Consider the following 19,386-nt stretch of genomic DNA (forward strand, 5'->3'; position numbering starts at 1 on the left):
TCAGGATGACCTTGAACTTCTGGTGATCCTGCCTCTCCTACTGAAGGAGAATGCTATCATTTAAGTGATAATAGGGTCTAAATCAGTGGTTTTCAACCTTCCTAATGGTGTGACCCTTTAACATAGTTCCTTATGTTATGGTGACTCCAACCATAAAATTACTTTGTTACTACATCATAACTGTAATTTTGTTGCTGTCATGAACAGTACTGTAAATATCTGATATGTGACCCTTCAAAGGGGTTGTGCCCCACAGATTGAGAACCACTGGTCTAAATGGACAATAATATATGTTTTAGCCAATGTTATCAGGTTGAAATGTCATAGAACAAGCATTTCTACTGGAAATCACATTTGTAGTCAGGCTATTAATTGTTTTATTTCACAGAGAGTTGATAATATATCTATAAATTTAAGTATTTGGGCAGAGGCTATACAAATATTGAATGATATATGAATTCAATCTCTTCATTGAATGAATGGACTAATAACATACCTATATTTGAAAATTTACCTAAAAGTAGCACCATTACAAGGTATAAGTAACTTCTAATTCATTAATATTAAAGATTAGCCATCTTATATACCAGATATAGTCAAAGCTTTAAAAGTATGTTTTACATATAAAGTATACATATATATATTGCTATTTAATATTGCTCACATATATATAGCTGCTTACCAAATAATTCCTCCCCAGAAGAATGAGAAAAAAACATAAAAGGCTAGAGAACCCCAAATCACAAAGTGATTTATCCATGTCCAGAATCGGGTATCCAAGGCGAGCTGAAATGACATGACACAATCATTTTTTTGACAGGCACAAACAATACTATGTAATACATTATGATATCTGATGATTTATACAGATACAATAGTTATGGGAGGATTTAGCCTTAGCTATGGCTTTAGAAGGGGCTGTAGCTAAAAGAGCAGAAGCTAGGCTTTTCAAAGTACTAAAGTAAGAATGCTGAGCACTGCCCTGAGGTCATTAAATTCCACAGTACAGGCATGAAAGTGTAGTTAAGTCAAGCAATTTATAGGTAGAAGGCTACAGATGTCTCGGGATTGAGTGACAGGTGACAAATGAAGCAACGGTAATAACTTGGAGGCCAAAGTCCCAAACGGAGTTACTTGCCCAAGGATATACAGTTATAAAATAGCTAGCCTGAGATGAATTGTAGTATTTATTTAAAATCCTACAAAAAAATGCTGGCAAGATGGTTTGGTGGGTAAGGTGCTTTCTTGGTAAGCCTGAAAACTTAATCCCCACTACCAAATAGTGACCTCTGACCTCCATAGGAACGCCTTGGAATAGAAATACACACACAAAGAGTAAAAGTTCTATGCTATTACTGAATTAGCAGATGAATGTAGATGAATAATGAAAATATTAGAACAAAAATATAAAGAAAACAGAGAAGTCCTATGACAATGATATTTCTGAATTCTGATTCAATCTAAGACTCTATGTGAAATATTACTAGAAGGATCAGATAAATTTGATTATGCTTTCAAGTATGAAAGCCCAATTCATGAGTCTTGAGGACAGCATTCAACAAGGTTTTATAGTATTATTACATGGCTGCATATCAATGACAATGATTTTGCCAAAATTACATTTCTTCTGTTGCATGGGTATTTTTGTTTGTTTTTGAGACAGGGTCTTTCACTCAGTCTGGCCTGGAACTCTCTATGTAGGCCAGACTGGCCTTGAACTTTTGGTGATCCTCTTGCCTCAGTCTCCCAAATACAGGAATTATAGATACAAACAATCATGCCTATCCCTGTCACATACCTTTATATACTTCTTTAACTAACATATAGGTAAATTTCAGTACTTAATAGAGCTTATAAAACTGTATTACCACCAAGCTCTTTTGCATACATGTCTTCTATACAGACACTTATTTAAGTGTTTTAAGCACTAAAATTCTTTTAGAGCCAGCCAGGGATCCTTAAATAGATGACAATTTTTCAAAGATTCAAGTTTTGTTTTTTTTTTTTTTTTGTTTTTGGAGACAAGGTTTCTCCATGTAGTTTTGGTGCCTGCCCTGGATCTTGCTCTGTAGACCAGGCTGGCCTTGAACTCACAGATATCTGCCTGGTTCAGCCTCTTAAATGCTGAGATTAAAGGCGTGCGCCACTGGCCCAGCAGATTAAAGTTTTTTTTTTAAATAAAAAAAAAAATGATTTAAGGGCTGGAGAGATGGCTCAGTGGTTTAAGAGCACTGGCTGCTCTTCTAGAGGACGAGGTTCAATTCCTATCTCCCACATGGCAGCGTGCAGGGGTCTCTAACTCCAGTCTGAAGGAGATCATTGCCTTCTGGTATGCAGATACCAAAGAGGGTGTTGGATGCCCTGCAGCTGATATTACAGGCAGTTGTGAACCTTGCAGCATGAGTGCTAGGAACAGAACTCTAATCCTAAAACTAAGCAAGTGCTCTGCTGAGCAATCTCTTCAGCCCTATGATACAAGTTCTCAACACGGAAATAGTATACGTATATATCCACAAACTTTCAGCCTGTTTATATGTAATTTAGTATAATGCCTTAACAACAGTTAACTTTTCCTTTGCAGGTGGGTATCAATTGTAGATAGCTTCTTGGTTAGGGGTGGGAATATATGCCCACTTCCCCTCTGGCTTCCAACACACTGTTTTTGAGTTTTTGTTTTGTTTGCCTGTTTGTTTTCTAAAGAGAAAGAGAGAAAGAAAAGGCATGGAATTAAGTGGGTAGGGAGGATCTGAGAGGAATTAGAGAAGGGGAAAAGCGTGATCAGAATATAATGAATGAAAAATTTTTCGAAAAATCCAGTTATTAAGAAGGAATATGTTTCCAAAAAGTATGGTGTCTGAATTTCTTAACACCAAAACAAAATAGCATAGAACATGTACTAGAAAAAATGATAAATAGTATACAAATGCTAAAACCCTTAGCATCAAATATTTTTAGTAAGCATTCAGACAAGGGCTTGGATAACATACAGTAACACAAAGATTACACAAAATATATCTGAATAAATAAATCTAACCTTTAGAGTTACAGTGAATACTAAGACTGTAAAAACAATGGTTCCAAATGTCCAGTTTCCATATATCTGAAAAACATTAAACAATTACATGTATCATAAATACATAAGCCTGCTAAAGAAAAAAAAGTCAGGTTTAATCCTGCATGTAACTTTCAAAGATCTTTTTATGAATTATTTGAGAAAATAGTTGATTAATAAGATTAAGTCACAATACTATATTTTCATGGATAGATATACCACACCTGTGGTTAGCTGGGTTCATTACCATGCAGCATCAAACAGGGAGTTCATGGGTTTGATAAAGGAGGAGGGAAAAAAATATTACTCCACTAGAAGCACCACTCATCAAAATAAGACATCTGGATGACTCATGTCACTAATGAGTTTGATATGTTTTTGTCCTACAATATAAGGAAGTTCTTATATAAACACAAGTGGACTCACATTTTTAAAAGTCAGTCTAATTATTACTACATCTGTTGGCATGTGCACACCAAAGAGAAGCAGTACCACTTATAAATCCAAACGATGGCAATGAATGGCACATAATGCTTACCAAACGCTGTCAAGATCTGAATGCATAACATTGAAACAGAAAATGAGATGTAAACGTTTTTAAAAAATAAAAAACAAAATAAGGTTACTAGAAGAAAAAAGGATTCAACCAATCATACATGGGTTTAGCTGCTGATAAAAATTCTTACGCTTATGTAATTTTAGCAAATACTTAAAAAGGATGGTGACATACACAATAAAATCTTAATTTGGACTTCATGACTTCAAAATGCATAATGAATCAGAAACAGCCTGGGCCAATGATTCTTATATACCACCTGGAATGTTGGCTAAACCCATGAATGTCAGTCAACATAAAGCAAATTTGAAGCAATTACTAGCCAGTTATATACAATTTTTGTGTCAAAAACTAAAAAGTAAAAGTCCCAAAACTACTCATAGGTGAAGGATCTGAGAAGTCATAAAATTGAACCTCTACCTACTAGAAGGCAAAAGTTGACTTGGAAAGCTAATGAGACTTTCCCAAGGATGCCCAAGATTTAGCAGGACCTTCTGTGGCAAGTGCTAGGTATATACATTCTAAGGTCACTTAATATTTTTCTAATAGTTACATTATGATTAATAATTAGAAAGGATTCATACTAAACTAACTTGTTAGTCCAAATTAGGAAGGCCTGACTCTGTTATCTAATTTCAAAGTATCATTCAAATTCATTGAGTTTATACTTTTTTTTTTTTATAAAGATTTATTTATTATGTATACAGCATGTATGATTACAGGCCAGAAGAGGGCATCAGACCTCATTACAGATGGTTGTGAGCCACCATGTGGTTGCTGGGAATTGAACTCAGGACCTCTGGAAGAGCAGTCAGTGCTCTTAACCTCTGAGCCATCTCTCCAGCCCGAGCTTAGACTTTTGTAAGAGATGTTAGTTGTGTAGGTTTCAGACATATTATATGCAGTAAATTATTTTTGAAACTTAGCTTTTTGCCTCATATTTATGATAGGTAAGAATGACCATAAAAGAAGAGTATCAAAAATGGCAAAAGAGAATACGGTGAAAGCAACATGCAAGGCACAAGTTTCAATTTCCCAGTGTGTGGCTGAAGGAAGATGGACACTTGTCACATCAATATTTCTCTCTTAGAGTATGGGTAGGACAAAATCATTCCAGTGTAACTGCTCACTGATATTATCACTTTCTCAGCAGAATCAACATAGCATTTTTCAAAAGAACACTGCACAACCACTCTGAAATAAAAGATTTTCCTCTTCACATATTTGTCTAACACTACAAAGACACATTAGCTACCCTCTTCAACTCCAAACATGGAAGGCTACTATGAATTAGAAATGCAGAAGGCCATGCTGTGCCGTAACATAGGAAAATATCTTTCTTCCTATTACAACACACAGGCATTAAGTCTAAAGTCCCAAGAACTCGATTCACTTTCTAAAAGCTATAAACAAATTAAGATTCTAGGGGGTTTGCTTAAGCTCTCTTCCTAAATACAGACATAAAAGTGATTTTCTTACTCCAGTACTTCTTTTATGTTAAAGACCTAGTAGTGTTAATAAAAATAATTTGCAAAATGATTACTGTAAAAGTGTGCGACAAATGCAGTACCTATAGGAAAAATACATGTTCCTTTTACCTTTCCATTGTCTTCTAAGGATGTAGTCTGAAAAAGGAAATAAGTTCCAAAGAAGAATACTGTCCCTTCAAAGGCAGCCAGAAATGTCCAATATAAGAAGGGTCCCAACTGTAACATAGCATTGCCAGTAATTTTCCTATAAGGAAATGGAGAGAAAAACTTAGGAATCTCTGTAAGCTGCTGAGTTAAAGATGAAAGGAAATACCAAAGATGGGCAGTAATCTGACCTTGTTATAATGAAGGGACTGCCCATCATGATGGACAGAAAGATTTTTTTAAATTAAGGGACAGACTGACTAAAGTTACATCTTCATGGAATCACTACCTGACCAAGACACTGAAGTAAACTGTAAAATATTGCTAATATTTTGGCCAAGCAACAGGATAAAATAACATCAATAATAATTATATACCATTTAACAGTTATTTATAAAATGGTACAAGCTGAGTTAAGATTGATCATCCATCCATCTACATACCTATAACTTTATACATGTATACATAAATTAAATCAGTATATACACACACACACACACACGTACATACATAAACAGGCAGAGAGAGAAAAGCAGAGAGAGAGTGTGTGTAAAAACTAGGTATCATTATTCTCATTTGCAAATAAATCTCAGAAAGGAATAACATAATGGTTCCCAAACTCCACACTTAATTAACTGGGGAATCTTTCAAAGCTAGTAATGTATAAAAAGACAAATACCGTATGTTCTCACTCACTTATGGAAGCTAAAGAGTTGACCACATAGAATTAGAGTTGCATAGAGGTTGCCAGAGACAAGGAACGTAAGGAGGATAATGAGAATGTGAATGATAGTTTTCAAAATACTGTTAAAGAATAAGAGGTAGTTCTAATGTGGTTTAGTACAGTAAGATAACCAGTTTATCAGTTTAGACACTTCAAGATAAGCCAAAGAGTTTGAAGGTCATCAGCACAGAGAAATGATGGTATCTGAGAAGATGTAAATGTTAACTGCTCTGATTTTTATCATTACACATTGTAAACATGTATTAAACTATAATATCATAATGCATAATCAAAAAATATTATAATTTAATAAATACCCCACATTCTGATTTTACTAGTAATATGTATAACCTGAACATTATTTTTAATTATCAATTTTACTTATAATAGTAATTATACATTACTAGCTTTGAAAGATTCTCAGTTAACTAAGTGTGGAGTTGTTACGCCTTTCTGAGATTTATTATTTGAAATGAGAGTAATGACACCTAGGTTTTGCACTGTCTCTCGTTTCTCCCTCTTCCTCAAGTGATTCTAATGTACAGAAATTCATTCAGTAAGAGACAGAGCTAATATACAGTGCTGCATTGAATTAACTTCAAACACATATTCTTTTAGCTGGGTCTTATGGCACACACCTTTAGTCCTAGCAGAAGGACTAAATAAGACATCTAATGAAGCAGATCTGCACAAAGAAGATGGCTTTGTGTATGTATCTTTTTTTGCTTCCATTTGAAATTTCTCATATCTAAGAGTGTCTAATTACTCAAACAGCACACCTACTGATAAGTCTACAGAATGTCATTGAACTATATTATCATAGCTGTAACATAAATGCAATGGTTTTTGGGACACGGAATGAAAACATGACAAATTATACAACTTTTTAACTTATAGGACTTTTAGGTGCAAATCTAAAGTTCTGGGGATGCTGTTTGTAAATAGAAAAAGAGAAGAAAGATGTGGCTGTTTCTCAGAAATAGGAAAAGGACCTCTCTGAAGACCTTTGGAGTGCCTATCAACTGCTAACCAATGTGGTTTTCTAGTCACTGACTTAGACTGGAACAAAAACAGAAAGTGATTCCTGTCCTTGTAAAAATCTATGAAAAAAGAATGGCAGGAGTATCATGGTATCCTGAATTCCCAGTCAGACTTTTTAGCCGCACTAAGATGAAAAAAACTGTTAGAAACTCAATATAGGTCACCCAACATGAAGGAAAGCATAAATAAAAACCAGGCATAAGGATCTGGAGAAAGGCTACGCTTGAGTACCTCTGTATGACAGGGAGCAGATGTTACCAGAACCTTCACTTTTTATTGCTTAAAGCTCAAGAAGTCAACTACACCTTCCTCCTCCTCCTCCTCCTCCTCCTCCTCCTCCTCCTCTTCCTCCTTCTTTCTCTCTCTCCCTCCCTCCCTCCCTCTCTCTCTCTCTCTCTTGAGACAGGGTTTCTCTGTGTAGCTTTGCGCCTTTCCTGGAACTCACTCTGTAGACCAGGCTGGCCTTGAACTCACAAAGATCAGCCTGCCTCTGCCTCCCGAGTGCTGGGATTAAAGGCATGTGCCACCACCACCTGGCACCTATCTACTCTCTTAACAAAAGAATTAGTTCAGTTTTCAAATTTCTATTAAGAATATGAAAACAACCAAATGTTTCACATCATATTTTTTCAAAATGTGAGTCATTAAGTTCTAAAGGTATAATGCATAATGTCACTGCTAAAATTCAGTAGGACACTGTAGAGGTCCATATACATAGACCAGGACTTCATGTTTATAAAGAAGTTGTCAGGGTAACAATAATCTGTTGTCCAGGAACAAGCTAAGATCAAGTTTGATCAAAGCAGGCACCCATTGCTTACAATGTTAAGAAGGTTAAAATTATACTTTAGGCTGGGTCACAGTTATGTGATAGCATTTACTTTGCATCTCTATAAAATACTGTGCAATAATTTATGACCTATACATGGAGCATAAGTATATCCATTTAAGTACAAAACTGATATCTAGGAAAATATACCACTCTCCTGTTGAATGATCTATTTTAGCTGAAAATTCCCAACAGAACCACTTATTGAACCAAGTGATCAATTCTGTGTCCCTCCTACCTGTAGATTAAATGAAACCCACTACTTAAAGTCCAGCATGGTGATTTATACCAGCAATACCAGAACCGACACAAGAGGATTTCACAAATTCTAACATGAGCTACACAGTAAGTTCAGACAAACTTGAACTATAGAATGGGAAATTGTATTTTCAACTTACATATACAATCTGGGATCTGAGGTCAGAGTATCAATGTTGATGTGCTGTTCCAGTAGACTGTAGGCCAGGATGGGCAGGGATGTGAAACAGATATTGTACATTGTAAGATAAGCAGCATCATAGAGTGGCTGAAAAGACAGACAAACAAAGAGGAAAATAATGTACTGATATAATTATGTATTTGTAAAAACCTGTAGCTAAATAGTTTTTTTAAAATGTGTTTTGGGGCAGCAAAGGAAACCTTGTAATAAAAACATTGAAAAATTCTGTATGTCATTATTAAAACCTGACCCTTTAACAGGATCTTAACAATATTTGCATGTATGCCTTATTTCTAATAGATATTAACTATTAACTTTATGTAAGATTTTTCAGTTGCTAAAAATGTAGATATTTAGTAGCTATTTTAGAAAAGACCAAATAAGTACAAGTAGGGAGTCCTTACAGAAACTAAACCATGTTGGCCTACCTATTTTGCAGATCTTTCCTGGTTAACACTTTATGTATTTTTGGTTAATGTTGTGGTATTGTGTTCCCCACAATATTGTGCACCCTAATAAATTTATCTGGGGTCAGAGAACAGACAGCCACTAGAACAAAGCCAGAAATGGTGCCTAGAAAATGGGAAGAGTAAGCCATAGCAGAAGTTGGGTGGTGGTGGTGTACGCCTTTAATCTCAGCACTTGGGAGGCAGAGCTAGCCAGATCTCTGAGTTCAAGGCCCCTTTAGAAACAGCTAGGCATGGTGACACAAGCCTTTAATCCCAGAAATCCAATCTTTAATCCCAGGGAGTGGGGCAGAAAGAGAAAGATATATAAGGCACGAAAACCAGGCACCAGGGTTAGTTAAGCATTTGGCTGGTTAAGCTTTTAGGCTTTGGATTCATTCTGGATGAGGACTCAGAAGCTTCCAAACAAGACCAGCTGAGGAACTGGCGAAGTGAGGTAGCTGTGGCTTGCTCTGCTCCTCTGATCTTCCAGCATTCACCCCAATAACTGGCCTCAGATTTGTTCTTATTAATAAGACCTGTAAGATTCCTGCTATAGGTTAATATTTTATAAGCCCAAATCCTATAATAAAGCTGTTTCTAGCACCCTCTTCTTGAGAATTCCTCTGGTGTGTGTACTTACTCTGTAAGAACTAATAAACCGAATTTGATCAACTGTAAGTATGAGCCTAGTGATCTTTGTCTTGAGTGTGTTAACAGGACTGAGCTCCCCAAACAGAAGTTCTACCCAATCAGAAGTCCTGAAAGCATTCAGTAAGTAATGGACGAGTGAACACAGATGTGAGTGAACACAGATGTCATACCACATTTGTAAATGATTGATCAGGAATTATAAACTTTTTCAAAAAATATTTCTAAAGATTTTAAAATGATGAGTATGTGTAGGTCTGTGTATGGGTAAGTTTATGTGAATGCATGTATCCAAGGAGGCCAGAAGAGGGAGTACGATCCCCATAGAGGCAGAGTTACAGATGGCTGTGAACTATCCAACATGTGCCATCTATCTACCTACCTACCTACCTACCTATCTATCTATCTATCTATCTATCTATCTATCTAACACTATCTAACATCTAGCTATTTAACACTGTGCCATCTCTCTAGCCTACAAAACTTCTATTGGAAAAATTTTAAGTATTGTTATGACCTTCATTCAGGCGAAAGTACTTATTGAGTTCAATGTATCTAGACACTGCTAGGTGTCATCATATAACCATTTGTGTTGTCTGATTAAAGGCATCCTACATTCACACTTACACACACACACACACACACACACACACACACACACACACACACACAGTAAATGTTCTCTGATTAATAAAATTCACTTAAATGTGACTCTAATCAATACAACTACATATTTCCAACCAGTGAAGCAAACACATAATTACAATGAAAAGTGATTTGAAAAGGATGTAAACAACTTGAACAGAACTTTTTTTAGTTTATTCACTAGTTGGCTTCAAACCATTAATAGAGAACATAGTAAGTACCAAGCACTGAGGACAGAAATGAATCTTCCTTATATTCATCCAGGAGTTCTGATTCAAGACAGAGAGTAGTTAGGGTATATAGGGAATTGGTAGACCCAGGAGGCATTACATTCTTTGATTTCAACAGAGAAAAAGCATGAGATATAGTACACTCAACATCTCAATGAAGTGAAAAGAATGGTTCTGCATAAAATATGGAGACAATTTTCATACTGTTTCTATGAACAAAGATTTAAGATCAGCAAAAAATATTTCATTGAAATAAAAACCATAAAAATGTGCTATACTTCTCATTTTCAAATCAGAGTACTAGTCCATGACTTACAATACTAAATTTGCTTTGGTAAATACCCATTTTCATGAAGAAATTAAAAGATAAACTCCCAGATTCACTGATATGTAATTTAGTCTTGAATTTACTTCAAACAAAACAAGCATCAATTTACTTTTGCTTCAGAATGAAACTTTAAGGTTACATGAGAATTAATTGTAATTCTTGGATGCATAATTAGAGGAGACAGAATGTTTCGCAAACAAGGTTTAGTTGATAATACTGCATTTTGCTAAACCTGTAACAAATGTTATCTTTTTCATGGAAAAATAGACAAGTAATATCCTAGGCTTCAGTAAGAATAAAGAGTTTTTTGGTTTAAGTAGTGTGATTCCATTTCTACATTTTCATAGCTCGCTTTCTGAACTCCAGAGAGTATCTAATGAGGCTATGGACTGAAAAAGATAGCCCATATGTACTTCAAAAACACAATATGCCGGGCAGTGGTGGCACATGCCTTTAATCCCAGCACTCGGGAGGCAGAGCCAGGTGGATCTCTGTGAGTTCGAGGCCAGCCAGGGCTACCAAGTGAGTTCCAGGAAAGGCACAAAGCTACACAGAGAAACCCTTTCTTGAAAAACCAAACCAACCATACAAACAAAAAAAACCCCAAAACAAACAAACAAACAAAAAACCAAAACACAATATAAAGCATGCTGCTGCCGGCCCTAACACAACTCCAAAGTAAAAATTAAAGATTTGTGTTTCATGCCACCTCCTCAGAGACCATCCCTTTACCTTTAACATTTTAAAGATGTCTGCTTAGTTTCTTCCCTAAGGTACTCAGGTCTCTGCCTCAATGTTCCAGATAACTCTTTTAAAATAGTAGCCTCTTGTCTTTTCACAGTATATCCTTTTATTATTAATTTATATTTTATTATACTTTATATTTTTTTTTTCAGGGCACCAATACTGTATCCTACATCACGTATTTGTCTGCCTCTTCCCTATTACTATCTTGCAAGCTTTAAAATGATAACATTTGTTTGTATCATTGCAATATCCTCAGAAAAATATTGCTTCCTAGCATTTAGACTCAAAAGAAATAAAGCTTTTTAAATTTGGAAATTCAGTCACAGATACCTGTGACAATGTGGTTATCTAGTTTGTCAACATCATTAAATTGTTTATAGATTAACCAAATTTCTGAGTCAATCATCATTATAGTTCTTGTATCTGCTACACTTCTACTAAGAAGGACACATACCTGTTGTGAGAATCCACAGAAGAATTGGTACAAAAACTGTGGCAAAATGAAACAAAGGTTCTGAAAAATATTAAGACCGAGATTAGTATTTTCACTTCATCAACTTTAAAAACCCAAACAGGGCACTGTACAAAGCCACTCCAAAATCCTTCTAATGCTAGAATGCAACAACTCTGTGTTGCAAAGATGTAAATAAGTTAGTTTCAAATGATTAATTGAAATCAAATGAATAATTCATAGTAACTTTTGCCCCTACCTAAGCTATTTCTGATTTTTTTTTTCCTTTTTGAAGGCAGGGCGTCACATTGTAGTCCAAGGTAGTCTGGAACTTGCCATATACTCCTATCTGGTCTCAAACTCATTGTTTTCCTCCTGCTTCAGCCTCCCATATGCTGGGACTACAAATGTGAGTTACCATGCCTGGTTCTCTATATTCTTGTTACAGGAAAGAAATGTGTTCATCTGACACGAACACCTAATGTACTGTCCCTTAAATATCAACTGGATTTATAGAATCACTATAGACTTACATAATACCCAAGTGTGTATTTTATTTCATTTAAATATTTTATTTTCAAATGTGTTTATGTGTGTATACATGTGAAGGCCAGAACAGGGTGTTGGAATCTAACTCCAGGCCTCTGCAATAACAACTACTGTTAGCCCCTAAGTTTCTGACCTCAAACATATATATTAAAGTTGATTAATAGTAATACATACTCAGAATATTATTATAGTTTATGTTGACACCAACAGTTATTAATGATACTTGCCTTTATAATGCCTCAATAAACATCATAGTTAAGCACCTGCTACAAGCAAAGATGGTATCAGTGGTCATTATCAAAATGAGCAGCCAGGTGTGGAAGCACAGGCCCTTAATCTCAGGACTCAGGAGGCAGAAGCAGGCAGATCTTTGTGAGCCAGCCTGGTCTACAAAGTGAGTTCCAGGCCAGCCAGGGCTATACAGTGAGACCCTGTCTCTCTCATACACACAAAGGAACAATCTTCTCTTCTAAAAGTTATCCTCTGACCACACACATGCACCGTATTAAATAAACAAAGATAAAAGAAATAGGGTGGCTGGTGGGATGACATCACCAGGAAAAGGCACTTGCAGGACAAACCTGATAACTTGAGTTTAATCCTCAGAACACATAAAGGTAGAAGGCTAAAACTGACTCCATAAAGTTGTTCTCTGGCCTCCACATATGGGCTGAATTAGGTCTTAAGGATGAACAGGATAGTAAGGACCAAGGCAAAGTAGTATTCATTTCAAACATGTGGTAAAGCCAGGCATAATGGTGTACAATTGTAACCTCACAGTACTCTGGAGGCTGAAGCAGAAGGAGGCAAGTTCAAGGCCAGTCTGATCTACAAAAAGACACATACACATTTAAAACAGCAAGACGATGACGACAACAACAACAACAAAACACCACATCCAAGCCAGGCGGTGGTGGCTCATGCCTTTAATCCCAGCACTCGGGAGGCAGAGCCAGGTGGATCTCTGTGAGTTCAAGGCCAGCCTGGTCTACAAAGCGAGTTCCAGGACAGGCACCAAAGCTACAGAGAAATCCAAGCTTTTAGGGAAAAGAGTCAGATTACCAGACAAATCTATATGACAAATGATCATGGAGATCTCCTATTAGGGGAAGGTAAAAAACAAACAAACAAACAAACAAACAAAAAAGAACAATAACAACAACAAAAAACAAAAAACAGTGAAGCCAAGCCCAACAGACCCTAACTCTGATGTAGATTACTAGATTTAATCTACTGTGGGAATATAGTTCTTATATTTCCTAGCTGTAGAACCAAGAACTAAGATAGCATTTTCCTGAGATCCATTTTTTATATATTTAAAACTGAGATTCTGCCGGGCGGTGGTGGCACATGCCTTTAATCCCAGCACTTGGGAGGCAGAGGCAGAGGCAGGAGGATCTCTCTGAGTTTGAGGCCAGCCTGGTCTACAGAGTGAGTTCCAGGAAAGGAACAAAGCTATACAGAGAAACCCTGTCTCAAAAAAAAAAAAAATTGAGATTCTATAATTTGCCTCATAGGAGGCTTGTGAAGATTAATTAATAAATGAAGTGCTTCTGTCAAACAACAAACTATTTTACACATGTTGGGTTCAATTACCATCATCATAATTATACTTTTTCCTTCTTCAATGTTTGGCCCAACAACTAGTTAATACAGGTTGGGAAGGCAGGGTTTTTAGCAAATCTGGCAACCTAGGATCAGTGATCATATATAATAGTATCTATACATTTTTCCTTCTATATACATATACATGTGTTATCTATAAACATTTTCTTTTCTTTTTATTTTCAAAGACAAGATCTTCTCATGTAACTCTGGCTGTCTTCAAATGTAAATAAACCAGGCTAGCCTCAAACTCACAAGAGGTCCACCTGTCTCTGCTTCCTGATTAAAGGTGTGCACCTGTGCTTGATTAATTTTTTTAATTTTTTATTTAACAAATGCATATATAGGAGTCTTGGCATCTGATGATATATATATATATATATATATATATATATATATATATATATCAAGAGGGATCACTGTTGATGACTCATTTGATGGGCTATAGATGACAAAATGAATAAAGAAGTGAAACAGGAGATGTTATACAAGTGGTGGACATCATACATGCTTGGTCTGCTAGATTATCTAGGGAATAATCTGGGGAAAGCTAGTTAACAGCTATCAGAAGAGATTGGTAATGGCCACAAAATCTCCAGTCTAGTTCAAAGTGAAATAGGAAACCTTCGAAATCAGAACAGAAAAAATTAAAACCTCAAGGGATAGCATAGTCTGGGGAATTCCCTCCTCTCTGTTAGAGTGACTATTGAAACTTAAGATAGAGTCTCAAAAACTGGCACAATACCCTCAGTAAAAGATATTTATAATAGAAAAGAAAGATGGAAGAAAGGGGACAAAAGTTACGCATAGTGGCTGCAGAAAAAAAGATTTTCAAAAAAACAAAAACAAAAACAAAACCCTTTTTCTTGGCAGTGAACTGGAACAGTTGTAGAATGCCATTTTAAAAGACCCCTGCTGAAAAAAAGACCCCTGCTGAGTTGATAGATTGGCAGGCTACAAACAATACATGATCTGAACCCTTGGGAAACTTAGAGTAAGTATTACAGAACTATAGGCTGAACCGATGGTGAAGAAACATTGCATCAAAACCTCATAGTACCCAACTAGGTGGAAACCTGGTCAGAGATAGTGTGAATACAGACAAAGGTTCCAAAGCAGAATATTCAAGATAACACAAAAAGCTAAATGAAATAAGTAAACAGAGGAGATGAAAATAGAATCCAACAAAGAGTTAGAAATGCTAAAATAAAAGAACAAATTGAAATACTGGTAACAAAACATTCAGTATGTCAAATTAAAAGCCCCTTAAAAAGTCTTACCAATAGAATGGATCAAAGTGAGGACAGATCAGGGTTTAAAAACAAGGTAGAGGAACTGAAACACAGGACAATGACAAAGATAAATTAATATGAAGACAGAGAGATGGCTCAGTAAGGGCATCTGCTGTCAAGCCTGACAATCTGAGTTCAATACCCAGGACCCACATGGTAAATGGAAAAAAATGACTTCTTCCAGATGCTGCAGCACTTGTGTATGAGTGTGTACATACACACATAAGTGCAAGAAGGAACACAAAGTCACCTACAAAAGCAGGTTCATTAGAATAATACAAGGTTTCTAAACAAAAACTTTAATGGCCAGGAGATCTAGAATGATACATTTCAAGCCCTGAAAGCCAACAGTCAACCAAATTGCTTCCAACAAAACTGTTATAATTGAAGGAGAAAGAAAAGTTAACTGTGATAAAACTGGATAAAAGAATTCATAACCACTAAACCACCTACACAGAAAATACATGAAAAGTTTCCTTTGGACTGAAGAAAAAGATAAACACAACCATGGGATTCAGAAAAAGAAGCTATAGTTAAGCAAACCAGGAATAGAAATAAAAGGATTTAATATATTTCAATATTAACAAAACTAATGTCTCAATTCCCCAACCAACAGACATAGATAAGAAGATTGATTAAAAAATGGGATCTATCCATTTTTTGCCTCCAAGGAATACACCTCAGCATCCAAGACAGATACAATCTTAGGGTGTAAGGATAGAAAAAGGTATTCCAAGCAAATGGAATCGGGTGGGGGGAGCAATAATACCAAAACAACAAGAAAAGGTGCCTTTAATAACCAACTCACAAACAAATAATTATCCTTATTCAAAAAGGTGTGTGTTGGAGGGTGAGGAATGTCTGGGTTAAATGACATCACAGATCAAATGAATTTAACAGTTTTCTATAGAAATTCTATCTGAACACAGCAGAGTGTAGTCTTCTCAGCATCCCATGGACCTTTCTCTAAAATAAAACATACAGTAACAACAGGACACAAAGTCAGCCTTTTTTTCCAAGATAGGGTTTCAGCCCTGGCTGTCCTGCAACTCACTTTGTAGACCAGGCTGGCCTTGCATTTACAGAGATCTGTCTCTGCCTCCTGAGTACTAGGATTAAAGGCATGCACATACCACCATCACCCAGCTCAAAGTAAGTCTTAATACATGAAGGAATATTAAAGTAATTTCTTGTACTTCACCTGATAAAAATAGACTACAACTAGAAACCAATAGTAAGAGAAACTACAGGCCATATACAAAATCACAGACATTATAAAACACTCTCTAATCCAGGTGTGGCAGCACACATCTTTAATACCAGTACCTATGAGTCTCAAGCCAGCTAGAGCTACAAAGTGAGTTCCAGGACAGCTAGAACTACATAGTGTGGCCCTGTCTCAAAAAAAAAAAAAAAGAAAAAGAAAAAGAAAAAAAAAAAAAAGACCCAGAGTCCTGCCTCTAGGACCTAGGCCCTGGGATACAACCAGTCCCCAGGAACCCCCACCGATCAGTGCCCCAGTTGCAGGCCACCAGGGAAGACTCCTGCAGGAAGGCTCTCCCACTGACATGCCCCCATTGGACCCTGCAATCTGTAAGACCCACGCCCTACCCCAAACATACCCATCCCTCTGCAAACTCAAGTGGCTTCCTGAGACACTGAATCCACCAGATCTCATTGGACTAAGAGAGTCCTGCATCTAGGACTTACGCCCTAGGTCCCAAGTCCCTGGGAACCCCCACCCATCACTGCACCAGTTGCCAGCCAGCAGGAAAGACTCTTGTGGGCAAGGTCCCTCACCAAACCCCCTGATCAGACCCTGCAATCTATAAGACCCACACCCTACTCCAAACCTACCCACCCCTCTTGTGACCCCAGTGGCTTCCTGAGACACAGAATCCAGCTCTGATTGAACCAAGAGCTAAGACTGGACCCAGTGTGGTCCCCTGAGACACAGGCACAGCAAGCACAGATTGGACAAAGAGCAGCTTGCTCAGGCATAGGCACCTCATGCACCTATTATAGGAAGAGATGGGTAGACGCCAGTGTAAAAATACATACAACAACATAAAGAGCAATATGGTACCATCAGAACCTAGCAGTTCTACAACAGCAAGACCTGAACATTAGAACATAGAAGAAGCAGAAGAAAGCAACATTAAAAATAACTTTATGAAGATGGTAGAGGCCTTTAAAAAGGAAATAAAAAATTCCCTTAAAGAAATTGAAGAAAAGACAAAATAATGTAAAGAAATTAATAAATCCCTTAAAGAAAGCTAAGGAAACCATGAAAAAGCAATTAAACATGTGAAGGAAATAGTTCAAGACCTGAAAACTGAAATAGAAGCAATGAAGAAGACACAAACCAAGGGAATGCTAGAAATAGAAAATCTGAGTAGGGCTGGAGAGATGGCTCAGTGGTTAAGAGCACAGGCTGCTCTTCCAGAGATCATGAATTCATTTCCCAGCAACCACATAGTGGCTCACAACCATCTGTAATGAGATATGGTGCCCTCTTCTGACATGAAGTCATATATGCAGACAGCACTGTATACAAAATAAATAAATCTAAAAAAAAAAAAAAAGGAAAGAAAATCGGGGTAAAGGAACAGGAACTACAGATGCAAGCATAACCAACAGAATACAAGAGATGGAAGACAGAATCTCTCGAAGAGGATAAAATAGAGGACATAGACTTATCAGTCAAAGAAAACACCAAAGCCAAAAAAGTCATAACACAAAATGTCTACAAAATCTGGGACACCACGAAAAGACCAAACCTAAGAATAATAGGGATAGAAGAAGGAGAAGAACACTAACCTGAAGGAAGAGAAAAATATATTCAACAAAATCATGGAAGAAAACTTCCCCAACTTAAAGAAGGAAATACCTATGAAGATACAAGAAGCTTATAGAACACCAAATAGACTAGACCCTCCCCAAAAAAGTCCCCTTGCCACATAATAATTAAACCACTAAACATACAAAATAAAGAAAGAATATTAAGAGGAGCAAAGCTAAAAGGCCAAGTGACTTATAAGAGCAGACCCATCAGAATAACACTCAACTTCTCAACAGAGACTCTGAAAGCCAGAAAGTCCTGGACAGATGTAATGCAGACACTAAGAGACCACAGATGCCAGCCTAGACTAATATACCTAGCAAAACTTTCAATCCACCATAGATGGAGTGAACAAGACATTCCAAGACAAAACCATATTTAAACAATACCTCTCCACAAATCCAGGCCTACAGAAAGCACTAGAAGGAAAACTTCAACCCAAGTAAGTCAGATGCACCCACGAAAACACAGGAAATAGATAACTCCATGGCAGTAAATTCCAAAGAAGGGAAATACATACACACTACAACCAAAAGTAACAAGAATTAACAATCACTGGCCATTAATATCCCTTACTATCAATGGATTCAATTAGTCTATAAAAAGACACAGGCTAACAGACTGGGTAGAAAATCAGGATCCATCCTTCTGCTGCATACAAGAAACACACCTCAACTTCAAAGACAAGACACTACATCAGAGTAAAAGGGTGGGAAAAAATTTATCAATCAAATAAACTTAAGAAGCAAGCTGGTGTAGCTATCCTAATATCTAACAAAATAGACTTCAAACTAAAGTCAATCAAAAGAGATTGAGATGGACATTACATATTCATCACAGGGAAAATCCACCAAGATGAAGTCTCAATTCTGAACATTTACGTCCCAAATACAAGTGCACCCACATATGTGAAAGAAATGTTACTAAAGCTTAAATCACAATCAAACCACACACATTAATAGTAGAAGACTTCAACACCCCACTATCACCAATGGACAGATCTGCCAGACTGAAACTTAACAGAGAAATAAGGGACCTAACAGATGTTATGACTCAAATGGACTTAACTGATTATCTACAGAACATTTCACCCTAACAAAAAAGAATATGCTTTCTTCTCAGCACCTCCATGGAACCTTCTCTAAAATCGACCACACGCTCGGTCACAAAGCAAATCTCAACAGATTAAAAACAAGAAACAAACAAACAAAAAAAACCTGGAATAACCTCCTGTATCTTATCAGACCACCATGGCTTAAAGTTAGATTTCAACAACAACAAAAATTACAGAAAGCCTACAATCTCAAGTTAGATTTCAACAACAA

The 19,386-nt window shown here is 36.6% G+C and overlaps 1 protein-coding gene across 10 annotated transcripts in view; it reads right to left on the reverse strand.

Moving 5' to 3' along the window:
• Atp11c (ATPase phospholipid transporting 11C) overlaps positions 1-19,386 on the reverse strand; it is a 186,396-nt gene that overhangs the window by 16,135 nt on the left and 150,875 nt on the right. For all 10 annotated transcript variants that reach the window (XM_036174827.1, XM_036174821.1, XM_036174825.1 and 7 more), the window contains 5 exons: positions 11,777-11,836; positions 8,235-8,362; positions 5,207-5,342; positions 3,035-3,100; positions 683-786 (listed from right to left, as the gene is read on the reverse strand). In XM_036174827.1, coding sequence (XP_036030720.1) covers positions 683-786; positions 3,035-3,100; positions 5,207-5,342; positions 8,235-8,362; positions 11,777-11,836 — 494 coding nt within the window. The remainder of the gene's footprint in view (positions 1-682; positions 787-3,034; positions 3,101-5,206; positions 5,343-8,234; positions 8,363-11,776; positions 11,837-19,386) is intronic.

Source organism: Onychomys torridus, chromosome X (genome assembly GCF_903995425.1).
Source record: "Onychomys torridus chromosome X, mOncTor1.1, whole genome shotgun sequence".
Lineage (NCBI taxonomy): Eukaryota > Metazoa > Chordata > Mammalia > Rodentia > Cricetidae > Onychomys > Onychomys torridus.